General features: G+C 40.0%; 1 protein-coding gene across 1 annotated transcript in view; it reads right to left on the bottom strand.

The window, feature by feature from the left end:
* Positions 1 to 26213, bottom strand: part of LOC109622456 (transmembrane protein 235) — a 78780-nt gene that overhangs the window by 10663 nt on the left and 41904 nt on the right. Inside the window, exon 2 of the mRNA XM_020076785.3 lies at positions 23615 to 23744. Coding sequence (XP_019932344.1) covers positions 23615 to 23744 — 130 coding nt within the window. The remainder of the gene's footprint in view (positions 1 to 23614; positions 23745 to 26213) is intronic.

Raw genomic sequence — 26213 nt, 5'->3', positions numbered from 1 at the left:
AACATCCGGGGCAAGAGTGCACATATTTTCCTCGCAGTTTCACAACTACATCTACAAAAAAGGCACGCATACATTTGAACGTGATTACCTCTATAGTACACCTGGTTGATCTCATAGAGGTACTCACGTTCAAATGTATGCGTGCCTTTTTTGTAGATGTAGTAGAGATAAGTGACATTTCAACACACGAACACTAGCGCAAATTTTTCCTCACACAAAAGTGCACGCCGATTGAAAGGCTATTCAGATTGCATATGCAAATATTACCCAATCGAATTGGGTAAAACGGGTAAATAATGATAAAACTAACGTCCGGGGCAAGAGTGCAAATATTTTCCTCGCAGTTTCACAACTACATCTACAAAAAAGGCACGCATACATTTGAATGTGATTACCTCTGTTGTGAAACTGCGAGGAAAATATTTGCACTCTTGCTCCGGACGTTAGTTTTATCATTATTTACCCGTTTTACCCAAATCGATTGGGTAATATTTGCATATGCAATCTGAGTAGCCTTTCAATCGGCGTGCACTTTTGTGTGAGGAAAAATTTGCGCTAGTGTTCGTGTGTTGAAATGTCACTTATCTCTTTAGAGAGGATGGCGTTGTCCCAGTAGGGGAAAAGAACTTTCTATTCCAGTATCGTCAGACTAAACTCACACAAGGAACCAAAGAGACGGCTGTCTAGGACTAACAGGCTCTTCAGTGTGTGAGTATTGTTGATCTTCTATTTTTAGGCGAGAGTGGCCTTTGCTACGTCAGTTCACGGAGAAACTCGAGAACTTAAATTTGAGTATTTTTAAACTCACTTTTGAGTTCTTTTTTGTCTTCTCTCTCATCCACTCTCTTTGTTGTTGTCAGAGAGCGAAGAGCAAAACAACTCAACTTTGACAGTTTGGTGCGAGTATCCAAAATTGAGTAAACAGCATTAAACTCAAATTTGAGTATTTTGAACTAGCAGTTGGGTGAAAAAAACTTAGCCGCACGGGATCAAATGTAAAAATCCTACTTCAACATCGCTTCCACGGACTCGAATATGGGTTCCCGCACGCAACCCCGAAGTTGGGTGAAACAAACTCATATTTGGGTACTTTGTTTTCTCCGTGTTCCAGATCAATATTGGAAAGAGGAGCGAAATGATGATTGCAATCGCATGACTATGGCAGACCGTAATATACCACTGCGTCTGCACAGACTCATACAGATGTCGGAGTATTCAGACACAGAAAAACAAACGTCCCACTCCACTCGCTTCTCATCGATCACCTTTTTAACGATTGATTCAAATTTTCGGTAGTTGGTCGATTGACCACTCCCGGCGCAAGCATGTTTTAATTTTTTAGTGTTATGTTAACAACTACACCACCAAAACCTATCCCAACCTAAATGCACAGAGAACAGACATCCAGGCTAGAACAAATTTCATTCGGAAAGTTGTGTAAGGATTTGAATCTTTACTTGAGTAATGTTGCAAACCAATACACGATGACAACACTAACGCCACCAAACACTATATTGCCACAGTCAGTGGTGAATTGAAACATTTCAAGTGGTGAATTAAATTAGTATGGGAAATTAATCGATTGCAGCGCCACGCTATTGCCACTTGTGTTGCCGAATTCAAATGGCCGTTAAATTCCTTACACAGTTTCGGAACTGGACTTGGATGTCTGTTCTCTGTGCTAAATGCGACGTGCTACAACTGTAATTGTAGACTACAACGAAGGATTCGTCAAGATGTCTTAGACCGAACGTTGATTGCCAGACGAGCAATAGACGACATGGAGCAGTGTGCAGAGGCGAATGAATCGCGAAATTAAAAGCCTCTATAAAATACAAAAAATGGGTCGATGTGAAGGGTATAACCACAGACAAACAGACGTAACTCTTAACCCTCGAGCGATCGCGCTGTTGTATTTTGTACAACACGTTGAAAAAATCTCGCTTTTTGTATTCAGCATTAGCATAGAGAACAGACATCAAGGCTAGAACAAATTTCATTCGGAAAGTTGTGTAAGGATTTAAATCTTTACTTGAGTAAGGTACACAACCAATAAACGATGACAACACTAACGCCACCAAACACCATATTGCCACAGTCAGTGGTGAATTGAAACATTTCAAGTGGTGAATTTAATTAGTATGGGGAATTAACCGATTGCAGTGCCACGCTATTGCCACTTGTGTTGCCGATTTCAAATGGCCGTTAAATTCCTTACACAGTTTCGGAACTGGACTTGGATGTCTGTTCTCTGTGGCATTAGTATGGTCACAGACAAACAGACGTAACACCTTGAACGATTTTCATGGAAATCCATCGCCCAGTTCACACTATCATCACCTGGTGGAAAAGTTGCACGAATCACTGTGTTGTGCAATATCGTCAACAGAAGGCACTAGTGTGAAACGTCAAACGCATAGAAAAACGATGCGCGCGCCTGTGGTTGTGAAAGCCACAACAATGAAAATTTAAAGCACAGAGAACAGACATCCAGGCTAGAACAAATTTCATTCGGAATGTTGTGTAAGGATTTGAATCTTTACTTAAGTAAGGTTGCAAACCAATACACGATGACAACACTAACGCCACCAAACACCATATTGCCACAGTCAGTGGTGAATTGAAACATTTCAAGTGGTGAATTAAATTAGTATGGGAAATTAACCGATTGCAGCGCCACGCTATTGCCACTTGTGTTGCCGATTTCAAATGGCCGTTAAATTCCTTACACAGTTTCGGAACTGGACTTGGATGTCTGTTCTCTGTGTTTAAAGTGATCGTTAAATGCGTGGTCGATGGAAATTTCGCAAGTGTTACGTCTGTTTGTCTGTGGAGTGGTGCTGACGCAGGTAGTCAACCGCGCGAGTTACGGAAGGTTAAAGGAAATTCATCAAAAAATCTTGCTCGGTGTCTTGTTCATGATCACACTGCCACCTGCTGGTACAACCGCGCGAGACACTTTCGGCCATGATGGATTTCGATTTGATGTTTGCTAACACGCACACTACTACATAAATCGTCTGTAATTTTCCAGAGAAAATAGGTAGAGAAGCGAAGAGTGTGAAGCCAAAAATACCTTATCGAACCGTCAAACTGGTATCCTATCGAACAAAATCAACAAACCTTGACGATTGTCGCGTAATTAAGGATAGGTATCGCAATCATTTAAATCATTGTTTCACCAAAATGTTTAACCTTCCGTAACTCGGGCGGTTGACTACCTGCGTCAGCACCACACTAATGCTGAGTACAAAAAGCGAGATTTTTTCAACGTGTTGTACAAAATACAACAGCGCGATCGCTCGGAGGTTAAATATCAAGAATATCACTGTAAATAACATTGACTCCTTACATTGATGAAAATTGTTTCATTTTGGGATACAATTGAGATGATTCCCTGTTAATAAATAAACACCATAAATAGTTTTCTAATGGAGTATACGAGAAAGACACTGCCCTCGATATGTGGATTAATCTGTTTTCCGGCAGTTGCCAACATCCGAGTGATGAAATCAAAACAGAAAAAGTGTTGCCATTCAGACGGTAGTTCACTCTTCGCTTCTCTACCTATTTTCTCTGTAATTTTCGTTTGCATCATTCAGCAACGTGTACACTGGCAAACGTCATAGCGATCGAACTCTAGCGCCTCTGGTGGAGCCAGATGTGAAGACATGTCTTCAATTTGAAGGCATTTGAACTTCTGTGAAGGCATTTTTTCTGTGGAGACATATTGAAGACATTTTCAATTATGTGAAGACTTTTGAAGACTTTTAAAAGCTGAAAAAATAATATTTATATTGTTGATCCAATCCAATAATCAGATTAAATGCGTTTTAATTTTTGTTGGTAAAAACTTAAAGATTCCTAAATTTTCGGTCTTCATATTGGTGGAATTTTTGAAGCAGTTTTTAGTTAAAATATTGTATGTTGCTTTCATAACAAAACGCGCTGCCAACTTCCAGTCGATATTTCTGAATCATCGCAACGGATCAAGCACCACATCTGCTGCTGTTTGTGATAGTGAGATCTGAGAAACGTCAGATTCCCGCCTGCTGATTGGCTGCGACGACTCTAGCGACGGTTTCATCCGCGACGGATTCAAATCGTCCCGTTCGATAAGGGGGAGACCGTCGATACGTTTCTAATATGACGACTACAATTTCTTGGAAATTTTAGGATATGTGCCGATTTTTTGAATTATTTTAGATCAGCAATTATATGAAAAAAAGCAAAATTTTCAGGAAACAACCAATGCATTCCATGAATGCTTCAATATATCTTCCAGAACAATCAAATAGGGTATTGGTTCCCTTATTAAGCATGTGGCTCCCATTTTCATCCTACGAAAAACAAAGGATTGAAGCGTTGTTTGTTGTGTTTCATATTTTTGTATTTTTTGTTAGAAGTGAGCACGCATGAAAACAAAAAGAACGGAATCAATAGGACGCAATCAGTGAAGTACTAGATTTAAAGTAGTGAGCTGAATTTTTGTATGGTGAGATGATCAGTTCTCCATTTCTGCAATGAAATGGTGCAAACAACGTGGGTTATATGGTTTCTTGCCTAATTTGATGCTGTTTGAGCAAAAGTTTGGGTAACTGTGTTGTTGTATTGTTTATTTCTTGCAACTTCAACAAAACAGTTACCCAAACTTTTGCTCAAACAGCATCAAATTAGGCATGAAACCATATAATCCACGTTGTTTGCACCATTTCATAGCAGAAATGGAGAACTGATCATCTCACCATACAAAAATTCAGCTCACTACTTTCAATCTAGTACTTCACTGATTGCTTCCTATTGGTACCGTAATCGCTTGGTTTCGAATAGGATGAATATGGGAGCATGAGATTACTGATGGAACACCTACTCTATTTGTTCATATTATTTATCATTTCATTCGAGGACTTTTTTGAATGACATCAAAGATTCTGAAAAACGTTATTTTTAGATTTTTTTTTAGTTTTCTCAAGGAATCTGGATATCCTCCTCTAGTTTTCCAAAAATCTCCAAAAACAGAGGTTCTTTCTAAACAACCTAAACAATCCTAACAGTTCCTAAAACCATGAAATGTGAAGCATTTTTTGATATGCTCAATTTAAAATCGTCAAAATGGTCACTATCACTAGAACCTCGTTTGAATTTCAAACAGAGCTACGTCCAGAATTTCCCGCATATTTTTCCGAAGAATTGTCCAAGAGAGCCTGTTAAGATTTCTCCAGTAATTCCTGGAAAATACCTCCAGAAATTCCACGGGAATTACTTCAGGATTTCATCTGCAAAATTCATTAGAGTTTCAAGAATTCTCCCAGGATTTTCTCGAAAATTCCTCCAGATGCTCCTCGAAAATTCTGACTGGAGTTCCCCGGAAATTCTTCCAGAAGCATTCCGAGAATTTCTAGAGGAGATCGTCGGGAATTCCTATGGGAGTTCCTTGGGAAATCCTCTAGAAAATCCTTGGGAATCTCACCTAGAACATTCATCTAGAGGTTCCTCGGAAAGTCCTCCAGGAGTTCCTCAGACACTCAGTTCTTCGGGAATTTCTCCAGGATTTCCTGGGGAATTAATCCAAGATTTTCTCGGGAATTTTTCCTGGAGTTCTTCGGAAATTCTTCCTGGAGTTCCTTAGGCATTCCTCCAGGAGTTCCTCGGAAATTTCTCCTGGAGTTCCTCGAGATTTGCCCCAGAAGTTCTTCAGGAATTCCTCAAAGAGTTCCTCGGGTATTCCTCCAGGAGTTCCTCGGGAATTTCTCCATAAATTCCTCGGAAATTTCTCCGTGAGTTCCTCGTAGATTCTTCCAGCAGTTCCTCGGAACGCTCTTCGATAGTTTCTCGTGTATACCTCTAGGAGTTCCCTGCAAATACCTCCATGAGTTCATCGGGAATTCCTGAAGGAGTTCACCGAAAGTTTATTCAGGAGTTCCTCGGGAATTCCTACATGCATTCCTCGGAATTTCTCCAGAAGCTCCTGGACAATTCCAACAGGAGTTCTTCGGGAATTCCTCTAGGAGTTCCTCGGGAATTTCTCCAAAACTTCTTCTGGAATTCATCCGGGAGTTCTTCGGGTGTTTTTTTCAGGAGTTCCTCGGGAATTTCTCCAGAATTTCTTCTGGAATTCATCCAAGAGCTCTTCGGGTATTCTTCCAGGAGTTTCTCGGGAATTTCTCCACGGAAATCTCTCCAGGAGTTTCGCGGGTATACCTCCAGGAGTCCCTCGGGAGTTCCTTAAGGAGATCCTTGGGGAGTTTCTCTAGGATCTGCTTGGGCATTTCTCAAGGAGATCCTCGAGAATCCCTCTAGCATTTTCTGAGGAATGCTTCCACGAGAATCTCAAGAAATCTTTCCGGATTTTTAAGAAGTTCAACTGGATGTTCTTATGGATAACTCCAGGAACTCCTGAAGAAATTCCTGAGGTACTAGTGGAGGATTTTTTTGGGAAAATTATGGAGGAACTTCCGAAGATCTCCTGATTGAGTTCCTGAGGAATTTCTGAGGAACTCTTGGAGGAACTACCGGCGATCTTCAGAAGGATTTCCCAAGGATCATCTGGAGGATTACCTGAGAATCTTCTGGAGGAATTCCCGAGGAACCCCGGAAAGAATTCCCGAGCACCTCCTGGAGGAATACCCGAGGAACTCCTGGAGGAATTCCTGATGAACCCCTGGACGACTTCTCGAGGATCTCCTGGAGGAATTTCCGAGGATACCATGGGAGAATTTCCGAAAAATTTACGGGGGAATACCCATGGGATTACTGGAGGAATTTTCGGATTTCTTTGCGGCACTTGAGGAAATAAATACGAGAAACTTCGGGAAAAACCATGAAAAATACCAGGGAAAACCTGGAAAAAACCATGCACTTTTGTTGGAGAAGTTCTTGGTGAACTTCTGAAGTAAATTTCATGAAAATTCTGGATGGAGTTTCCCGGAGAATTCCTGGAAAAATTCTCAGAGACTCGTGGAGAAATTTTCATTAAACTCCTGAAGAAATTTCCTGGGAGCTCCAAGATACACTCTCGGGGGTTTCTGAAGAAATTGTCTAGAAAATCCTGTAGGAATTTCTAAAGAACTCATGGAGGAATTCCCGAGGATCTCCTATAGAAATTCCCAAGGATCTATTAGTGGAATTCCCAAGGACCTCCTGGAGGAATTCGCGAGGATCTCCTGGAGAAATATCCGAGGAACTCCTGAAGGAATTAACGAGGAAGTCCAGCAGAAACTCCCAACGAACTGCTAAAAGAATTCCCGTGGATCTCTTGAGGAACTATTTCTACAGTAATTTCCAAAAACTTTCTGTAGTAAATTCCGAGGAACTCCAGGATGAATGCCTGAGGATCTTCTGAAGGAACTTCCGGATTTTTTGTGGAACTCTTGGAAATCAATCCGAGGAACTTCTTGAGGAATTTCGGCAAAGAAGAACAAGAAATATTCAAAGGAAATCCTGAGAGAACCATGCATTATTGCTGGAGGACTTAAAGTATTTCATGGAAGTTTTTGAGGGAATTTTCGGGTCAAATCATGGAAAAATTCCCTGGGCAATCCTGAAGGAATTCTGCCACAAATGCTGCAGGAGTTCTTTGGCAGCTTTTTAAGGAATTTTCATTTTCTTGAGGAGGCTGAAAATGTAAGCTTACGCGCAACGTTATTGTTTCTTTAGTTCATAAACATAAATGGTAAGCTTTTTAATGTCGGCATAGTGTGAACACTATGAGAACATAGCATAAATTTTGATTTTTTACATTAGTTTTATACACAAGCCGCAATATGGAGTGTGAAGACATGTAAAGACATTTTAGCGTGCCTTGCGAAGATTTTTGAAAATTTCACCTGACATCTCTGGGTGGAAGCACAGAGAACAGACGAACATGCTCGAACAAAATTGCTTGAAAATCTTGTGTAAAGAAAAAAACAAGCTCAGTAGTGGCATCGACGGTGACTTTCCCACCTAAAAACTCGTTTTGACATCATGATGGCGCTTACTAAAGAAATATTTCACTAGCGCACCTTTAAATTTTCCTACTCAGAGACTGTGCTGTATTTGGTAAAATAACAAGATGTTTATGATTATTTCACTAATTCAACAACAAAATTTGGGCAACCCATTGATAATTTGTTTCATGGCTTTCAATTAGAAGTGAGTTGAACAACAATACAATTATTGTTTTCCAAGTAAATCCAACACATTCTCTCGGTGGAACTATATTGGGGTGCACACTTGGCGATACTAGCGCCAAAAGATAAAACAACGGCGGAATTTGCACCCCGATTCGCAATGCGACAGCGCCGCGTAATGGCCACATTCCCAGTTATTTCAAAACAACCGTTGCAACTCTTTACACAACTGCACCTCATGAGCTTGGACAGCTTGCGCAAAAGTTTGCGGGTTTTACCGGGTTTCTTCGATTTTTTTCGGCTTTTTTTGGGGTTTTCGGCTTGGCAAAACAAGATAGCAACTTTTACCGAACTTCGTTAGAATTTGACAGATAAACGATACCCAAGTAACCAAAAGTTCCGCTTCCCATGACAAAATGCACTTTCAAGTTCCGCGAAGTTCAGATAAAGTTCCAAATGGAACTTTCTGGCTGCTTAAGAGGCTAACGATGAGCCTTGCTGGAACTTCGGTCACAAGTTCCGGCAAGGCTCATTGTTAGCCTCTTAAGCAGCCAGAAAGTTCCATTCGGAGCTTTATCTGAACTTCGCGGAACTTTAAAGCTGCTTAAGATGCTACGCGGAACTTTGTCGGAACTTTCAAGTTCATAGAAGTTCAGTTCAGTAGCATTGTGTTTCAATGAGGATTAAATTTATTTCTTTTATAGAAAACAACTTTTTAAGCATAAACGAATAAAAGACAAATATGAATGCATCAAATCAATAAATACTAGGCTTAAGCAAAAAAAAATGCCGCCCATCGGATTCGAACCGATAGTCGCTGCGTGAGTACCCTATACTCTACCACAGTACTACAGCTGTGATTGAGTGGACAGCAGGTAAAGTCTGACTTGAATCGATTTTCTGTCGGCAGCTAGTTTTGCACATTTGTACAGTAGTGAAGTTAGCTTGACTTTGTCAAGTGTCTTCAGCAGCGCAGCGGTAAGTCAACAGGTTATCACGCAGGAGGATCCAGTTCAAATCTACATAGCAGCGACATGTGTGAAAATTAATTATCAGAAGCAATTTCCAGACGTGAATCACAGGGTTGAGATTCTGAAAAACACATTTTTGTTTCTGCATGAATTTTGTCAAAGTTCTGTCAGAAGCTGCTTAGAAGGCTATCCAGCGTGCTTATGTGAACTTTCAAGTTCCAAAATTACTTAAAAATGAAGCTGCTTAGAAGGCTAATGAGCAACCTCGAACAAGCTGCTTAGCTTATAAAGTACCCTTTTATCTGAACTTTTTGTTACTTGGGTAGCGTTTCACCGAAATTTGGTATTTTTTTACAGAATTTCGGTAAAACCCACTAGCATTGCTCAGCAGTTGAGATTTCGGTAAAAATTACCGAACGGCAGTGGATTGGGTTGCCTTACATCGACATCTTCTGTTTGTGTACGAATGCGTTGCACATACCTTATTATGCAACAGAATTCAATAACCAAAAACCACTCCCCATTTGCTGCAGACAAGTGCAAATAGGTGAAATAAATCTCACCCGTATGAAGTACACTTTTCATCTTGTCGAAGTGGGAGAATATGACACAAAATAACCCTCGCGCAAGTTGCCTCCAGGCAAGCAAGCAAGCAGTCACATCAACTCGCGGGCGATCACTCGAAAGTTTTCGTTACACCATCTTTTCTCCTCGTCGCGTCGCTACCTAGTGGCGACTTGTGAAATGAAAAGTGCACTCTACTGTCATTTTTCATTGAGAAGTGAAGCCGCCGCAAATGCATACACACTGGTGCCTCCTTTGGCGAATCTTATAAGTACAGCTAGCTTTACGACTGCTAATTAGATTTCATTCAAGCAAAACTCGCTTACCTACGTTGCGAAAAAATCTATAGCTAATGAGCACCAAATCAAATGTAACTAAAATCAGTCGTAAAATAGTTCATCCTGCGTTAGGTAACACCACAGAGAAGCAGACGTCATACTTCACTCGCTATCATTCGCTATCCATTGATCACATTTGAACGGTTGATTCAAATGCCTATTAGGTTAGTGGGTTGATTGACCGCTTGCAGCGTTCACATCGTTCCTATTCCTGTTTGACGTTTGCTCACTACCGCCACCTAGTGATTGCTCAACCCAACACAACATGTTTAGCATTTACGACTTTGTTCTAAAGCCTGGCGCAGAATTGATACGTTACGGTTGCGTTTGCGTTAATCTGACAGTTTTCCCTCGGGTTATATGTCTAGTTTTAGTCAACACAACGCAAGTGTATCCATTATGCGTTAGTCTTAAGTGCTGCGTCTGTTTCTCTACGGTAACGCACTTCAAACCAAATCTATGAGTGATTTTGTTCGTAGAAAATAAATATTGAATCTCCTCCGATGAATGCGCGATCGCATTATAAAATTTACTTCTACAACAATCCCGCAATGATGAGTGATGGTAGATCACTTTGTGTGATTTGTTATGACGCGCATAACTAAAAGAGAGATGACTGAGCACCGTCGGTACGGTATGGTGAATTCCGCAAACGTCACAAAAGCAAAATAACACCGCGGCTCCTTCACAAGTAGGCCGCGTATTTGCGAGATATACACAACAACAACCCACTACGTCCGGTCATTAGCCGGTCTTTCGCTTCAAATTTTCCTTCATATACCTACATGCTACCGTTTAAATTTAATGATGGTTACGATGATGATGAGCATCACCCGGCCGAAATTGATTTGTTCGACCATATTTATTTCTGACCAAAGCTCACCGCGCAATGATCCACTTGGTTGGAGCTCAGTGAAGTATATATGCAACTTCTGAGCAGAGATGCCAGATGTGGAGCTAAGTCTTAACTTTTAAAGCATTTGACAGTTTTTGAAGACATTGACAAAAAGGGACAAACATGTAAGCCTAATCGAGAAAGTGCCTGTTCTCTGTATGAAGTGTTTAAAACAAAAGGAAATTCCCCAAACCATTAAAAATAAAACTGGCAACCCTGTTGCTGACCAATGTGGTGAATTTCGAGAGAGCTTCACTTTCATCGCATATAAATCATAAATATTTTCCTTGCAACTGCCACCAATCATTACCCGGTGATGTGCAGTGCATTGTACTGCACAAAATTAAAATTTCCCTCAACCATCGGACTGGATGAGTAGGTACCCTCCGAACGGATGGCCAAACACGCAAACCTGTTCCGTCCGTCGAATCTGTGCAGGTAGATGAACACCTTCCATTCGCCGAGGAGAGTAGCCAACCGGGTTTCAAGTCTGCGCGAGAGCGTGACATATACCTTTTAAGTGGTGTGTAAATGAAAGCGAATGAGGAGGAATAGGTAATCAAAGCGTAGAAGAAAGAAAAAAATATCGTCAATAAAACAACGTCCATCAATCAATGCCGCGGCATGTCTTTTGGCAAGGTATTTTTGCAGCGACCGCGGGCGATGACAACAGCCAGCAGTAGGCTATGACAACGCATTCCATCCCATGCAACTACACGGCGACCACGAGTGGTGAGTTCCAATCGTATATGTGCGAGTTTCGTAATCGACGCAATTTTGCGGCCAGTTTTGGTGAACGCTTTATCCGCGATCTCTCATGCGCACCTAGTCCAGTCCAGTTCCAGAGTGCCGAGCCGTCTAGAGGGTACACTTTCTCTTCGATTATGAAAGCCTTCGTGCGGCGTCCCTAGTTCAATCATGTATAGGCCCGACAGGGCCTACTTTGCGTGTACCACACCACACCACCACCGGTCTACCGCGTTGCCAGGCAGTCGATAATTTATTCACCACACGCATCTGACGTTTCGACGTTTTTTTGTGTTTGTTTTCGATGCAGCGTGGAAAAGTTATTTATTCCAAGTGATTTTCTCCGATATTTAATTGAGCTGACACGCAACCGGACCCGAACCTCAATCACTGCAAGCGGAGGAAGACTTTGACAAAAGCAAATTGTTTGAATACCTGAGCGAGCCGTCGTGCCGTTGCCATGGCTTCCGGTCTTTTTATATGCGTTTTTCGTTCATGAGAAAATCAAACAAAGCTTCGGTTTGATCTCCATTTATCTCGGTTATATTTAATTCCTTCTTCTCGGGCGGAACTATCAAACAATCGCTTCCTATGCAGTCGTATTCGTACTATGTCATTCTATACAAAAAAAGTCCTTACCATTAAATCATAAACCAATTCCAATTAAAACACGTGATTCATCCAAAATTGTCATTCTCCCACGATTGTGGGTTCCTGTTTCAATTCCCATCATCTTGTATTTATAGAATGAACATGTATCACAGAGAACAGACATCCAAGTTAGAACAACCTTTCTCTTGAAAGCAGTATAAGATTTATTTTGCTTTGATACCGCTAGCGCCACCAAACGGGCTGTTGCTTCTCTGTGATGTTACGTAGTACCACAGAGAACAGACATCCAAGTCCAATTTCAAAACTGTACGGAATTTAACCGTCATTTGAAATGGCAACACAAGTGACAACTTCATGATGGCGCTGCTTTAGCAAGGTTCCTATGCTGCTGTCAGTGGTGAATATACAACTTATCTAGATATGCGTATTCACCACTGACTGTAACAACATGCTGCTCCAGTATTCTCAACGCTTAAAAAGTTTGATTCCTTACACAGCTTTCGAGGGAGTTTCCTTCTATCATGGCTGTCTATTCTCTGTGGTAGAACCTTGTAGAGAACACCCCCAATGTAGACTAGATTAGATGCAGACAGCCCAAAATAAGACTCACAACGCGAAATGATATCAATATAAGTAAGTACCAGCCACAGATATTCGGCATCTGAGTGCTATCGATCAAGCTTATGATCACAAGCATAAACAAATAACACAGAGGACAGACATCCAAACTAGATAAAAATTCCCTCGAAAGCTGTGTAAGAAATCTTTTATTAGCGTTGAGAACACTAGCGCCACCTATGCAGCCTGTTGCTACAGTCGGTGGTGAATATACATATCTAAATAAGCTTTACATTCAAGGCTGACAGCAGCGTGGGAACTTTGCGATAGCAGTGCCATCACCATGTTGCCACTTACTTGTCTTGCCATTTCAAATGACCGTTAAAATACTTATACAGCTTTAGAACTGGACTTGGATGTCTGTTCTCTGTGAAAATAGGGATCTTCAGGTATCTCTTGGAAATTCTGTCTGCAACTTTTTCAAGAATTTGTCCATAAATTTCGGGGATTTTTTCAAAAAAAAAAAATTGCATTCCTATTAGAATTTCTTGGAGTTCTTACTAGAATTTCCTCCAATGCAGAATTCTTTCAGAGATTTATGAAGGATTACTTTCATGACTTTCCGAGAAAACTTTTCAAGGGTTTCCTTCGAAGACTTTTTCAATAACTTTTTTTTAATTCCTCCAGCAGGTTTTCCAAATGTTTTCCTCATCTTTTTTTGCAAGTTAGTTATTCCTCATATATTTCCCCGGAATTTCTTCGTAGGATTTATCCAACATTTTTTTTTTCAAAGATTTTTCCAAGTATTGTATGTTGCTTTCATAACAAAACGCGCTGCCAACTTACAGTCGGCATTTCTTAATCATCGCAACGAATCAAGCACCACCTCTGCTGCTATTTGTGTTAGTGAGATCGGAGAAACGTCAGACTTTCGCCTGCTGATTGGCTGCGACGACTCTGGCGACGGTTTCATTCGCGACGGATTCCAATCGTCGCATTCGATATGGGGGGAAACCGTCAATACTTTTTTGAAGAATTCTTCCAAGGATTTCCCTAGAATTTTTTCAAACAAACTTTCCGAAATTCTCCCAAGAATATCTCTTATGAAAATTTCCAGGGATTCCTCCGGAAATTTTATTATATCATTCGAACATTTTATCTTGTTTACACAAAAAAGCACCACCCAACGAACAATCACTCATTTAATCAACATTGCAATGACATTTTTATTCCACATTTGATTGAATTACAGTTTAACCTGTTGATTTATTGACTGTAAAGTTTTATATCAAAAATGGCTTGGCTTACAGTCTCTCAAATCAAAGGAAACAGATGTTATCTATTCTCCGACGTTTCGGCGCAATGTATTTTGACTTCTTCTTGGAATCACTAAAATGGTTTATACAGTTTAACATTGTTCCATATAACGGCTTGTAGTCAGGTGCTGTTCAAACAAAAGTAGAGAAGTTATTCAGTATTATTCTCTCCAAGCGCGATACAGGCTTTACAGTTGGAAGTAACCTGTGTCATATCAGCAAATATACTATATTAACAATATAGGTCACTCTTACGATTTTTTGGCGACACCTTTTTAGTGAATGTGGCGCCACCAAGCGTCAGAAGAGGTACTACTACACACTAAATGCATGCGCTATCCGAATGACGTTTATTCTGTCGAACTGTCATTGCATGATGGGGATGCCCATTTCTTCTGAAATAATCGTTTAACATTAATCGATTTTTTTTTCAACTATACTCAAATTAGAATCGTTGCAGCACCAAATCGAAGTCGCGACTCGCGACATGCGAAATATTATCGTCGCACCACCAAATCGAAGTCGTCGCTAGAAGCACATGCGAAGTTGCAGCTGCGAAGTAAATTTGAATCTATTTTTTTGTTGCGCATCATTAAGCTAGTTAAGAGCAACAATATGCACTAATCCAAATTGAGTTGCGACATTTCTATGTAGGTTAAAAATCAATTTTCGCACGTTCGGTCACTTTGTATTTCGACCAAAAGCATAATAACTAAACTCATAAACGTACATAACAGACTAAAACACAGAAGACCCTAAACGAGCTTTCCGTTAGCGAGTTATGAACGGTATTTTCTCCGGAAATTACACAAGAATTTTCTTGTGAGATCCCTCCCAAGTAACAATTTCATTGCTGATTGGTTTTGTTTGATTTTTATTAGGGTTTTATTACAGCAATAATTAAAACTCGCAGTTTTATGACTGCTTTTATGAAAACCATCGAGGAAATGTTTTATAGTATACTTGAAGATATCCATAATGACAGATTTTAAGAGTAAACAGTAAGAGTAAATTTTATTAAAATTGGCACAAATTAACATTAAACACATAAAACTACATTACACTAACTCACTCGATACGCTAATCAACAAGTTACACAATTTTGTTCAAATTTAAAACTGTCGGGTTGAAAAGGGTCACGCCGTCTGGTACACGTTTGGGCGATTCGTTCCAGTTCCAGTTGGAGGAATACTGGTATTAATCCCGGTTGAAATCCCCAGAAGGAGGAATTTTTGAAGGAACTCTTGGATAAATCACTGAAACAACTTTGGAGGAATTCAAGAAGGAACTCCGGGAGGTATCCGTAAAATAAAACTCCTGAGGGAATCGTTAAAGGAGCTTCTGCAGAAATCCAAGAAAGACTCCAAGAAACTCCTATAAGGAAATCCTATAAGGAACTTCTTAACGAATCCAAGAAGAGAATTCTTGAGGATTCCTAGAACTAATTCTTGAAGGAACATCAGAAGAAATTGCTGGAGTAATTTCAGTAGGAACTCCAGGGGGTCCCTCGAAAAACCTCTGGAGAAATTTAAGAAAAAAAAACTTTAAATCAATCTCTGAAGGCACTCTTGGATGAATTTCAAAAAGAACTCCTGAATGAATCTCTGAAAAAAAAAACTCTAGGAGGAAACCAAGGGGAATGGCATATCCTTTTTCTAATTGGAAAATCCGCATTTATCCGTTCCTAACCGTCGCTAACCGCTGCTAACTGAGCCGCAGGCGCAAGGAAATCAATTAGTTTAGAATAAAACTATCAGTATTCGAATAAACTCACAGTTCACTTCGGAAGAACAACGAAATTAATCGAAATTAAATATTTTCATTCTCAGGTCCGGTCCCGGAGCTTATTTTTTGTAAGCACGGAATGGATGCAATGTCTTGCACTCTGCCACAAGAAATTTGACGTGCACTTCTCGCGCTTAGTATCATACGGGCGTATCTACAATGATCGATTTCTTTTCATCGACTTTCTCTTTGGTTAATAAATTGACCAGCAAATCATTTTCGGCTGTTTTTGTTTTAGATGCTAGTTCTAGTAGTCTTTTACTGAAACACGCCCAGAGATCATCCGAATATTGGTCGTATTTCCCGGAATAATCCGAAGGGAAAATCGATGACGAGAAATCGATCATTGTAGATACACCTGTATGATACTTGGTTGGTGATCTTCCGGATTTTGTAAGCTATCCAATCCGATGTATGTATGTCAGCGTGGACATTAAGAAAGATGACATTGAAAGCCATTGTCAACGGAAAAAAGCAACCACCAGGGCAAAATACAGTACTGGCCAAAATTATAGGCAATGCTCATGATACTATGTTTAGGTTGATAAATCTCCCTTTGAGATAGCTTTATTCAAATGCAATTATTTTAGTATTATTGTCTATTGACTACATATTAACAATACAACGTTTTTTTACTCCAAACGATTATAAACATAGAAAAAACTAATTAAAATCTTGAAATTGGTCAAAAACTGTCTGGCCAAAATTATAGGCACTATGTTGACCTACTAAAGAAGGTATGATGTCCTATCTCAGAAACTTTTTATCATCGAGGTTATAATACTTTCACGAGCCTTAAATATTCTTTTAGTACGGTTTGGAATCGGGATCATAAGTTTATGCCATTGGCGTTTGGTGAATTTTGAACAAATATCCATGAAAGCTACAACGAATACCTGGCGATTTTTAGTTTGATAGTTCTACAGCTGCTGATCAATATACTTCAAGTGTTCTCAATACGATTGTTATCTAGGCTAGTTGACGATCAAGCTTGGACAGAAATTCCATGGCTTTGGAACCTATCATCTGATATTTCACCTTGTGATATGAAGCATTCTCTTCATGGAAATACCAGTTATCATCATTATAACTGAAGTTCTCATCAAAGTGTTTATCCTAGACAACAGATATAGTTTTGATATATTGTTTGGCATTCAGCATACCCCCAGATGATATCAGGGGATCAATATCTTTAAAAAAAAAATCATCCCCACAGACTGTTACTACCCCAGCCCCTTGCAGTCGTATTTGGATGCTGAATGGCATATTGCGTTATTCTACTCTCCACCTTACAGACACCCCATATTCCAGTAAATTTCTTCAAAAAGGATAAAATCACTGAATACAGCATGGTACCGTTGTATTTGGCTCCAATGGGCATGTTTTTGGCATCCTTCGAGGCGTTCTTAATTTACTTGTTGTCTTAGACTGAAAACCGCTTTTTTGAGTAGCTGTATAACTAATAACGGAAAGTGGGACTGGATACTAACAGTGTCTGAGACTGCATTTCTTCAATAGAAACTGGACTGCCGGTTTCATAGAAAGATAGATTGAATTCCATTAGCTATATCAGAAACATTTACAATGTCCACGAGAAATATTTCAACAAGAACTTTAGTCGTAATGATGGTTACAGGTATTTTGAACAAGCCAACGCTTCATTTCACAATTCAAAATTAATCAATTTCAATGCCATACAACAAAACTTACCCATTACAATACCTGGGAGTTCATATTCTGGATGGCTTGCCCACTAACCTACACTTAAAACCTTTTGGAAACGTATGGAGGACATTTATTATTAACTGCAAATTTATAAACTAGAAATCACAAGTATCTCGAGATAGCTATCATTGGCATTTGATAAAATACACCCAAAATCAAACTTACAAACCAATGATCTCGATTCTAAACAATACTAACACCTCTGCTAAACAGAATATTGTAGGATCCTGGTGATGTTATTACTAATGTCTGAGAGAGAACATCAAACTTTCTTAGGAAGGTCGATAAGTGCCTATAATTTTGGCCAGACAATTTTCGACCAAATTCAAGATTTGAATTCTTTCTCCTTCGTTAAGTTTTGCTTAATGTTTGAAACAATGCAGTTTTATTTCGTGATCAATAAACACTTATAATCGAATAATGGCATTTGAGTTAAGCTAACCCGAAGAAAGGTATATCGAACTATGCATCGTATTATCATCACTGCCTATAATTTTGGCCAGTACTGTATAAGTTAATTTTGTTGGAGTAAAGTAGAAACAGCCCCCTTCTACTAGAATTATAATAACGATGAATGATGATGACTGATGAGATCTGTCTGAGTGTGTATGTGTACGAGTATCGACGAAGCATATTGCTGAATAATTGTGTTGATTGTTTTGTTTTTATCATTAGTCCGTACTAGCCTGTTGGCAAATAAACAAATGTAAAAACGCACTCTGAGAGTTAATCAATTTCTTCTTGGTTACGCGAATCCCGGGACGGTAGTGATGTGATAGATCGGTTGGAATTACATATAACCGTGTCCACTGCGAGGCCAAGTTCAACAAATTTTGAGGGTGAAAATTTTAAATTTCAATTTTTTTTAAACGATTTCGGTGACTTTACAATAAGGGAGCATTCAAATTCTTCTACAGATATTGAGTATTTTACAGCTAAGTAGACTATTTATATTCGTAGATGTCATCTAATGAAATATTATTTTGTTTGTGTACCTATATTGTAAATCGATTATTTATTAATCGATTATTTGGGAACAAAAAACTTCGACACCCCTAACATCTTTTTTCGAGAAATGTCACCTTGCACGGTAAATTAAAAATGATCAAAATTCAATTATTGACTTTTTCTGACAACAGGTGGTGCTGTAATCATTCGTAAACGGCGTCTCCATGTCGTTGTATGTGAAAACACGAAGTGACCTATATTGTTAATATAGTATATTTGATATCAGCCTCATATTAAACTTGTATTCAGCTATGATAACCTGCTGTAAATAAAAACAAATTGACGTGCGAGGTGTAATCACAGAGAACAGACATCCAGGCTAGAACAAATTTCATTCGGAAAGTTGTGTAAGGATTTGAATCTTTACTTGAGTAAGGTTGCAAACCAATACACGATGACAACACTAACGCCACCAAACACTATATTGCCACAGTCAGTGGTGAAGTGAAACATTTCAAGTGGTGAATTAAATTAGTATGGAGAATTAACCGATTGCAGCGCCACGCTATTGCCACTTGTGTTGCCGATTTCAAAAGGCCGTTAAATTCCTTACACAGTTTCGGAACTGGACTTGGATGTCTGTTCTCTGTGGTGTAATTTCAGACCAGGGGTAGAAGATCCTACCCGTTACGCCTACCCAAACATGCCCACCTGCGCGCCATCTACTGTTGGTTCTAATTTGTAAACATCTTTTGTTTAATGGTTTTATAAACATCAACAGTAGCACAAACATCAGTGTTTTTCTCTCGATTTTGATGCATATGATCAGTGTTTTCGGTAATTACCGACATTTCTTGAGTCATAGTGTTAAATTATGCTCACATTGGAGAAAAATAATCGTTCAGGGAGTTTTGAATTTTCAGTCGATTTTCGCACTTCAAACAAAACAACAACAAAAACAAACGAGAGTAGAGACTAATATTTCATAATGGTGAAAACAAAATACTGATTTTTTCGGAATGAAATTGTTTAATCTAATATGCTGAATATAACATTCTTTATGTTTGAATCACATACTGACTTGCTTTTAGCATGATAAAACGGTATTAAAATCAGTTTTGCAATCGAAAATTGAACTTTTCTTGTTTGGCAGTTACGTCTTTTTACTGGTTCTAAAGCATGATAGAGGGTAGGCGCAATTTGTTCCCAGTTGACAGTCAGCTTCTACCTTTCAGACCAATCATTATTTTTTTTGTTCCTTCCAAACACATTTGTAACACACCGGCTCTTCTAAAAATTTTCTCAACTTGGGATTTGAACTCGTGATCTCCCAATCACCCGTCGCATGCCTTGTCGTCTACGCCATCCTGGAACTAGGAAGTCGGTTGCTGAAAGCGAACCATCTTCCCAAAGCTGTGAAAGATTATTATTGAGATTTATGGAAGCTTGGAATTCTCTCTTCTTTATGGCTCGACGTCCGCACTGGGACTTGGCCTGCCTCGCTTCAACTTAGTGTTCTTTTGAGCACTTCTACAGCTATTAATTGAAGGGCTTTCTTTGCCTGCCATTGCATGAATTTGTATATTGTGAGGCAAGTACAATGATACTCCATGCCCAGGGAGCCGAGAAAATGTTCACGACCGGAACAGGAATCGAACCCGCCGTCTCCGGATTGACGATTCATAGCCTTAACCACTAGGCTAACTGGAGACCCTGGAAATATTTACCAAAAAAAAAGTTGCAAGATGACTGCAACTTTATAATTGCTAAATTTCAAATATTTAGCATTGGTGTATAACTAACTTCAATTCATATTTATTACTGAAGAACTGCTCTATTATCATCACTTTAATCTGGTGTTCAATCGAAGCGTGATAATCGAACAAATTAAACCACAATAATCAGCTATCGGAAACCGTGTAGTATAAGTTTTTTAACTTGTAGAAAAAAGTTCTTTTTCAGCTTATATCAAAGCTAGTAAGAGCAAATCGAACAAACACAAATTGCTGACGTTTGTTAAGCTTGTAATTTAATCGTTGTTCACATACTTGCCAAATGTTAACTTTTGGCTTATTTACAATGTAAATAGCATCATTTCAGCTTATTATTGAGCATTTGGTTTTGTCCAGCTGAGAATGATATAAATCAGCAATAATTCGACATGCATGATTATGTATGACTTTGAATTGTTCCTTGGGCAGTTAAGTGCGAATTCGCGTTTTTAAAACCGCAGTCTAGAAGTCGCAACTATTCCGCGAGTTCATAAGAACCCTAATGAAACTTAATCTGCTTCTTCAGCTTAGTGTTCTTCTAAGGAAAACCTCGACTGAATCTTACCATTTGTAGCAACATTTCTCTGTGGAAACATGCTTCTGTATGTGGCGGTGCTAGAGTTGTCAACGTTAAAACGTTTATTCGGAGAAAATAGCAGCCCAATGTATACTGCACTTGGAAGTATTATCACAGAAATCAGATAAACAACTTCAATTTTGAAACTGTTGGAACATCTGTGAAAGGCCTTGCTCGACAACCAATTTCAAGTTGTGAAGGCTAGGATAGTTTTACGGTAGCTGAAAAAGCTAATCAAATTTTTCAACCGTCTTGTTCGGACTGGTTGGAACTAGCTAACGCACTGCGAATATCGCAAAAGGCGAAAATTTGTAAACAGTGGTGAAATGTACAAAAGTAATTAGCACCGTTTGCTTGCAATCAGTACCCCTATGCCTCTATATATCTCTATCACCATTCACAAAATCTCAAAAAAAAACGTTTTCCCTTTCGGCTAACATTGAACTGATTGATATGACGTGTGCGATGGTGGTCATTGAGATATTCAAGGTACGCGCTGATCAGCCAGCCATCGCCGTTGATGATCGAGCGATCGAGGAGCAACCTTGCAAAATCATTCATCCAAGTAGGCAAGGTAAGGTGCGCATCAACAGATTTGTTGTTACTCGCTCATTTTTCCTCCTATCCGTATAAATCATATGTGTATGATGATGGGTATGAATCGACAAGACAACTGAATGACAGAAGAAAGAAAATCAACTGAAGGTAAGGAGAAATTTTAATCAAAATTTGAAAATGCAACTGCAACGGTATTATTGACGTTTGGTCTGTGAGTGATAAGCGGGTTTTATGAAAATAAAATTTTCATGTGGGAAATTAAAATTGATGATTGAGCTAAGTTTCGTGCTGCCAAGTAGAGCGCTCAAGTAAAATTCCCTCTTTTTCCCCAAGTAATTTTGACAACTGATCCAGTATGGGGAGAAACGTTACTTTTCCTTACGGAATAATAGCGCGGACAATTTTTCCGCAAGGAAAAGTGACAGCTCCATTTGATTCGCACGGGAGGCGTTATGAGTGTTACACTTTTATCCTTACTTGCCATCTGCGAACCGCTCAAGTAATTTTGAAGCAGAATCATTACTTGACCATTACTTGTCCTATCTTTTTGCACAGTACGTACGAAGTGGAAACTAGCCATTAGCGAAGACTGACGGCTACGTCTTGATACTTTTGAGTTTGGATTAAAGAATTCAATTTAACAACAAATTTCAATATTGAATTGAATTAGGTTATTTCGTTTCGAAAGAAGAATTCCTTTTAACATACGTTGACAACACTAGCGCCACCAAACAGCATATTGTGTAAGTTAGTGGTGAAATACTAGTGTCAAGATAAGTTTTATATTCACCACTGACAGCTTCATGAAAACTTTACGATAGGAACGTACGGAGCGCCGAGATGGTGTAGCTACTTGTGCTATCATTTGAAATTATTGTCAAATTTTACACACAGTTTTGAAATCACCCAGCAGAAATACTCTTTCAAATCACAGAGAACAGACATCTAAGATAAAATAAAACTGTGTAAAGAGCTTAACGGTCATTTGAAATGGTTGTTGTCAGTGGTGAGAAAACAAAGCTTATCTAGATGAAGCCAATATTTTCAACGTAAGTATTCAGAGTTGAATTCTTACACAGTTTTTGAAACAAACTTTATCCTAGCTAGAATGATGTCTGTTCTCTGTACAATCACCTCGCCACAAAATCAAAGCTTCATGGAAATCGAAAACAAGGTCAACAGCAATTATTTATCTTCTGCTTTTTTTCTTGACCCCCAATCACAAACCAACACAACACATCCCGAGAAAATGCTAATGATTATTATCATCACCTCATCAAAAAATGATCAATGTGAGAACTGCGCTGCTATTAGCCGCAACGCGAGAGCGCCCCCACGAAGAATGCACCGTACGTCGAACGGTTGATTCTTCCGTTATTAGTGTTATAATAAAAAAAAAATCGACCCACTCTGCTCAGTGATTATTCTTCCTCTATGTATGGTACAGAACATGTTCCACTCGGTGGAATTCGCTCACGTTCTCACCAACTCCCCTTCTTTTCTTCAACTGATCTACATACTTCGATCAACACCCACGCAAGAATAACCTTCACAGTACCAGGGGCCAACATCAATTTTTCAAAAATCTGTAACTTTATCATGGTTTATCCAATTTTGATGAAAATTTTGCAGAAATCACGAATGAGTTATATTTTTATTCTATGCAATTGTACAATATCAATTGTTACGTAGTTCTGGATTTGGGCAAAAAAAATAAGGTACTTAGGGTATCCTAAAATAGCGATAGGTTACACATTCCAAAGGCATCCAAAGGAATCAGATTTTTTTTAACCCTCGAACGATCGCGCTGTTGTATTTTGTACAACACGTTGAAAAAATCTCGCTTTTTGTACTCAGCATTAGCGTGGTGCTGACGCAGGTAGTCAACCGCGCGAGTTACGGAAGGTTAACTCCACTGTACCGTAATTTTGGACAATAAAAGGTGGAGTTGCAAGACATTCTGAAAGTATCTCATGGGGGACACTTTTCCAGTTTTCAGTTTCATAACTGTTTTTCAGTTTCATAACTGCTGAATTGCAATTCGTCCTGATGATCATTCGACCTTATGACCTTCGTCCTAACAACCTAGCATCATCGATTCATTCTTTGCCCTAATCACCCTTACACCATCACTCACCAGATGACGCTGGGGGCTTCTCCTTCGGGTAGCAGTACCGGAACAAACCGCGCGTCCGGGTGTAGTAGACGAGCCTGTTGTTGAACGATTCGGTGAGTGACGCTCCATCCGGATGTTTTGCTATAAATGTCTGAAATCGGAAGATGGAGAAGAGAAAAAAAATGTTAAAACTCCGTTGTCACATGGATCTTATGAATGAAGCTGATAAAATCGTGGTATATCTCCGGTTTAACTCCTGCAGCTTTATGTGGTGCGAAATCATAGCAGAAGGTGAACAAATTAAGTCACAGTACTAGTAGCTAGCCGTTATCTATGTTTTCTCTTTGGCACTTAGCTCGCACGCTTCATCCGACAAAACATGCTGTGCCAACTAGAGAGGACTTGTATGTAGCTGATGGGCACATGCTTCGGTCGTCGGAAGCATATGCGGTGTGGCGACTACATGATCGGTGACGTTGAACTTCTGTTTCATTGCCTCCCTTTCGGTTTGGAACACTCCTAGCTACTGCTACAACAGCAGCAGAAGAGCCTTTCGAGATAAATGCCAAAGCGGCCAGTGAAAGTTGGGTTCGCTTACATTTAACAATTAGGTATGTAGCCTATCTGCAAGTTGTTTAAATGGCAACAGATGCACCAGACATTATTTGCAGTTCGTAGTCAATGGGACACGTAAGACCCTGAACTGAAATAATGTTATATGTTTAAACCTCTTTTAACACAGGAAACAGACATCTAAGACATTGAACGCTAGCAGACGGGAATATCTAAATCATATCCCAAACCGAACAAATTTTGATGACATATGTTAATATGATATTGATGAATTATTAAAAGATTTGCCAAATAACTGCTCAATATCTCATCGTGATATGATTTCCTAATTTATTCTTATTTTGATCTTCGGAAAACATTTAACACATACCGGAACAATTAGCAAGAATTATGTTAAAAATCTCTTTTGAATAACGACATGCCAGAATTACAGCATGCCGTCGTGCGAGGCTGCAAAACGGTGAGTCGAAAAGGAGAGCGTCCAACATAGCTCTGGTCCTCACAAGTTCCTATACCTCATGCTTCCACGGGTCAAGCGAATAACAAAGACCGCCAGCTAAGAGTTGTGTGCTTAGCTGGTAGTGCAGCCTGGGCACTGGTTGTCCTTCTGACTTCAGCTAGATTGAGGAGGTACGTCTCGAGCGTCTGTTCACCAAGGAGGTGCGGCTCAAACAGCGTTTGTTCTGGCATCCAGCGGCTGAGTAAGAAATGCTCCTCCACCGGAAGCTATACCCAAGGTGGCAGCCCCACCACGGTGGATAGGTACCTTAGGCCAACAACATACTGTTTCCCAAAAAAACCGTTACTGAAACCGAAAATGAAAGATTACGAACTGATTCAACGGCAACGACTTTAAGCGCGAAACAACGGACAAGAATTGGAACTTGGAATGTTTTAAACCTAGCCCAGCAGGGTAAACTGGCACAACTAGCCAATGAGGCATACCGTATGAAGCTTGAGATCCTTGGAATGAGCGAAGTCCGTTGGTCGAACTTTGGAGAACACAGATTGACGTCGGGTCAAATTCTGCTATACTCTGGCCTACGAGGTGAACACGCTCCTCGCCACCGTGGAGTTGGTTTCCTACTCAGCGCTCACGCCCTCGCTGCTGCGCTCATGAAGTGGGAACCTATTAATGAGAGGATAATTGTAGCCAGATTCAGAACACGGGTTCGAAACCTCACCATGATCCAATGTTATGCATTGCAAGACAAAGAGAACTTTTACGGTCAACTGAATGCTGTCGTGGACAAGTTTCCGAAAGGTGATATCAAGATCCTCATGGGCGACTTCAACGCGAAGGTTGGTTCCGACAACTCGAACTATGAGCTGAGCACGACATGATCTGCGAGAAATGAGCGAAAACGGAGAGCTGTTTGCAGAGTTTTATGGCAACAATAACATGGTGATTGGGGGATCGCTCTTTCCTCATCGACCAGTGCACAAAGTGACATGGGTTTCCCGTGATGGCGTCACGGAATATCAAATCGACCACATCAGAATCAGCCAAAAATGGAGACGGAGCCTTCTTGATGTACGGAAAAAACGTAGCTCCGACATTGCGTCCGACCATCATTTCCTAAATCCGTGAGATCCGGCTGCGCATAGGATTAATCAACAGGAGGATAAAATCGGGAGCCGGCTCAACACACGCTAACTGGAAGACGCTGCGGTGAAAAGCTGCTTCGTCGAGGAGCTATAGAACCGTGCTGCGGATATTCCAGAAGGTGGAAGCGTAGAAGATCAATGAAGCGCCATCAAGAACGCCTTCTTCGCCACCGACGAAAATAATTTGGGTGAGCTACGCACCTGGAGAAATCAGTGGATCACATATGATACCTGGAGGAAGATAGAGGAACGAAAGTACGTCAAAGCCGCGATAGAGCGAGCGAAACGATCATGTAGACGGGAACGTGAGTGGACTCCCTAGCCGACAAAGACGAGAATGTTGCAAACACCGGCGACATCCATCTCCTCGATGTTTCACGTCGCCTAAGTGGGACTAAGATGAATGCTTCGATGCCCGTGAAAAACACGACTGGAGAGT

Source organism: Aedes albopictus, chromosome 1 (genome assembly GCF_035046485.1).
Source record: "Aedes albopictus strain Foshan chromosome 1, AalbF5, whole genome shotgun sequence".
NCBI classification, from domain to species: Eukaryota; Metazoa; Arthropoda; class Insecta; order Diptera; family Culicidae; genus Aedes; species Aedes albopictus.
The sequence above is the reverse complement of the archived record's forward strand: the minus strand, read 5'-3'. Positions and strand labels throughout refer to the sequence as shown.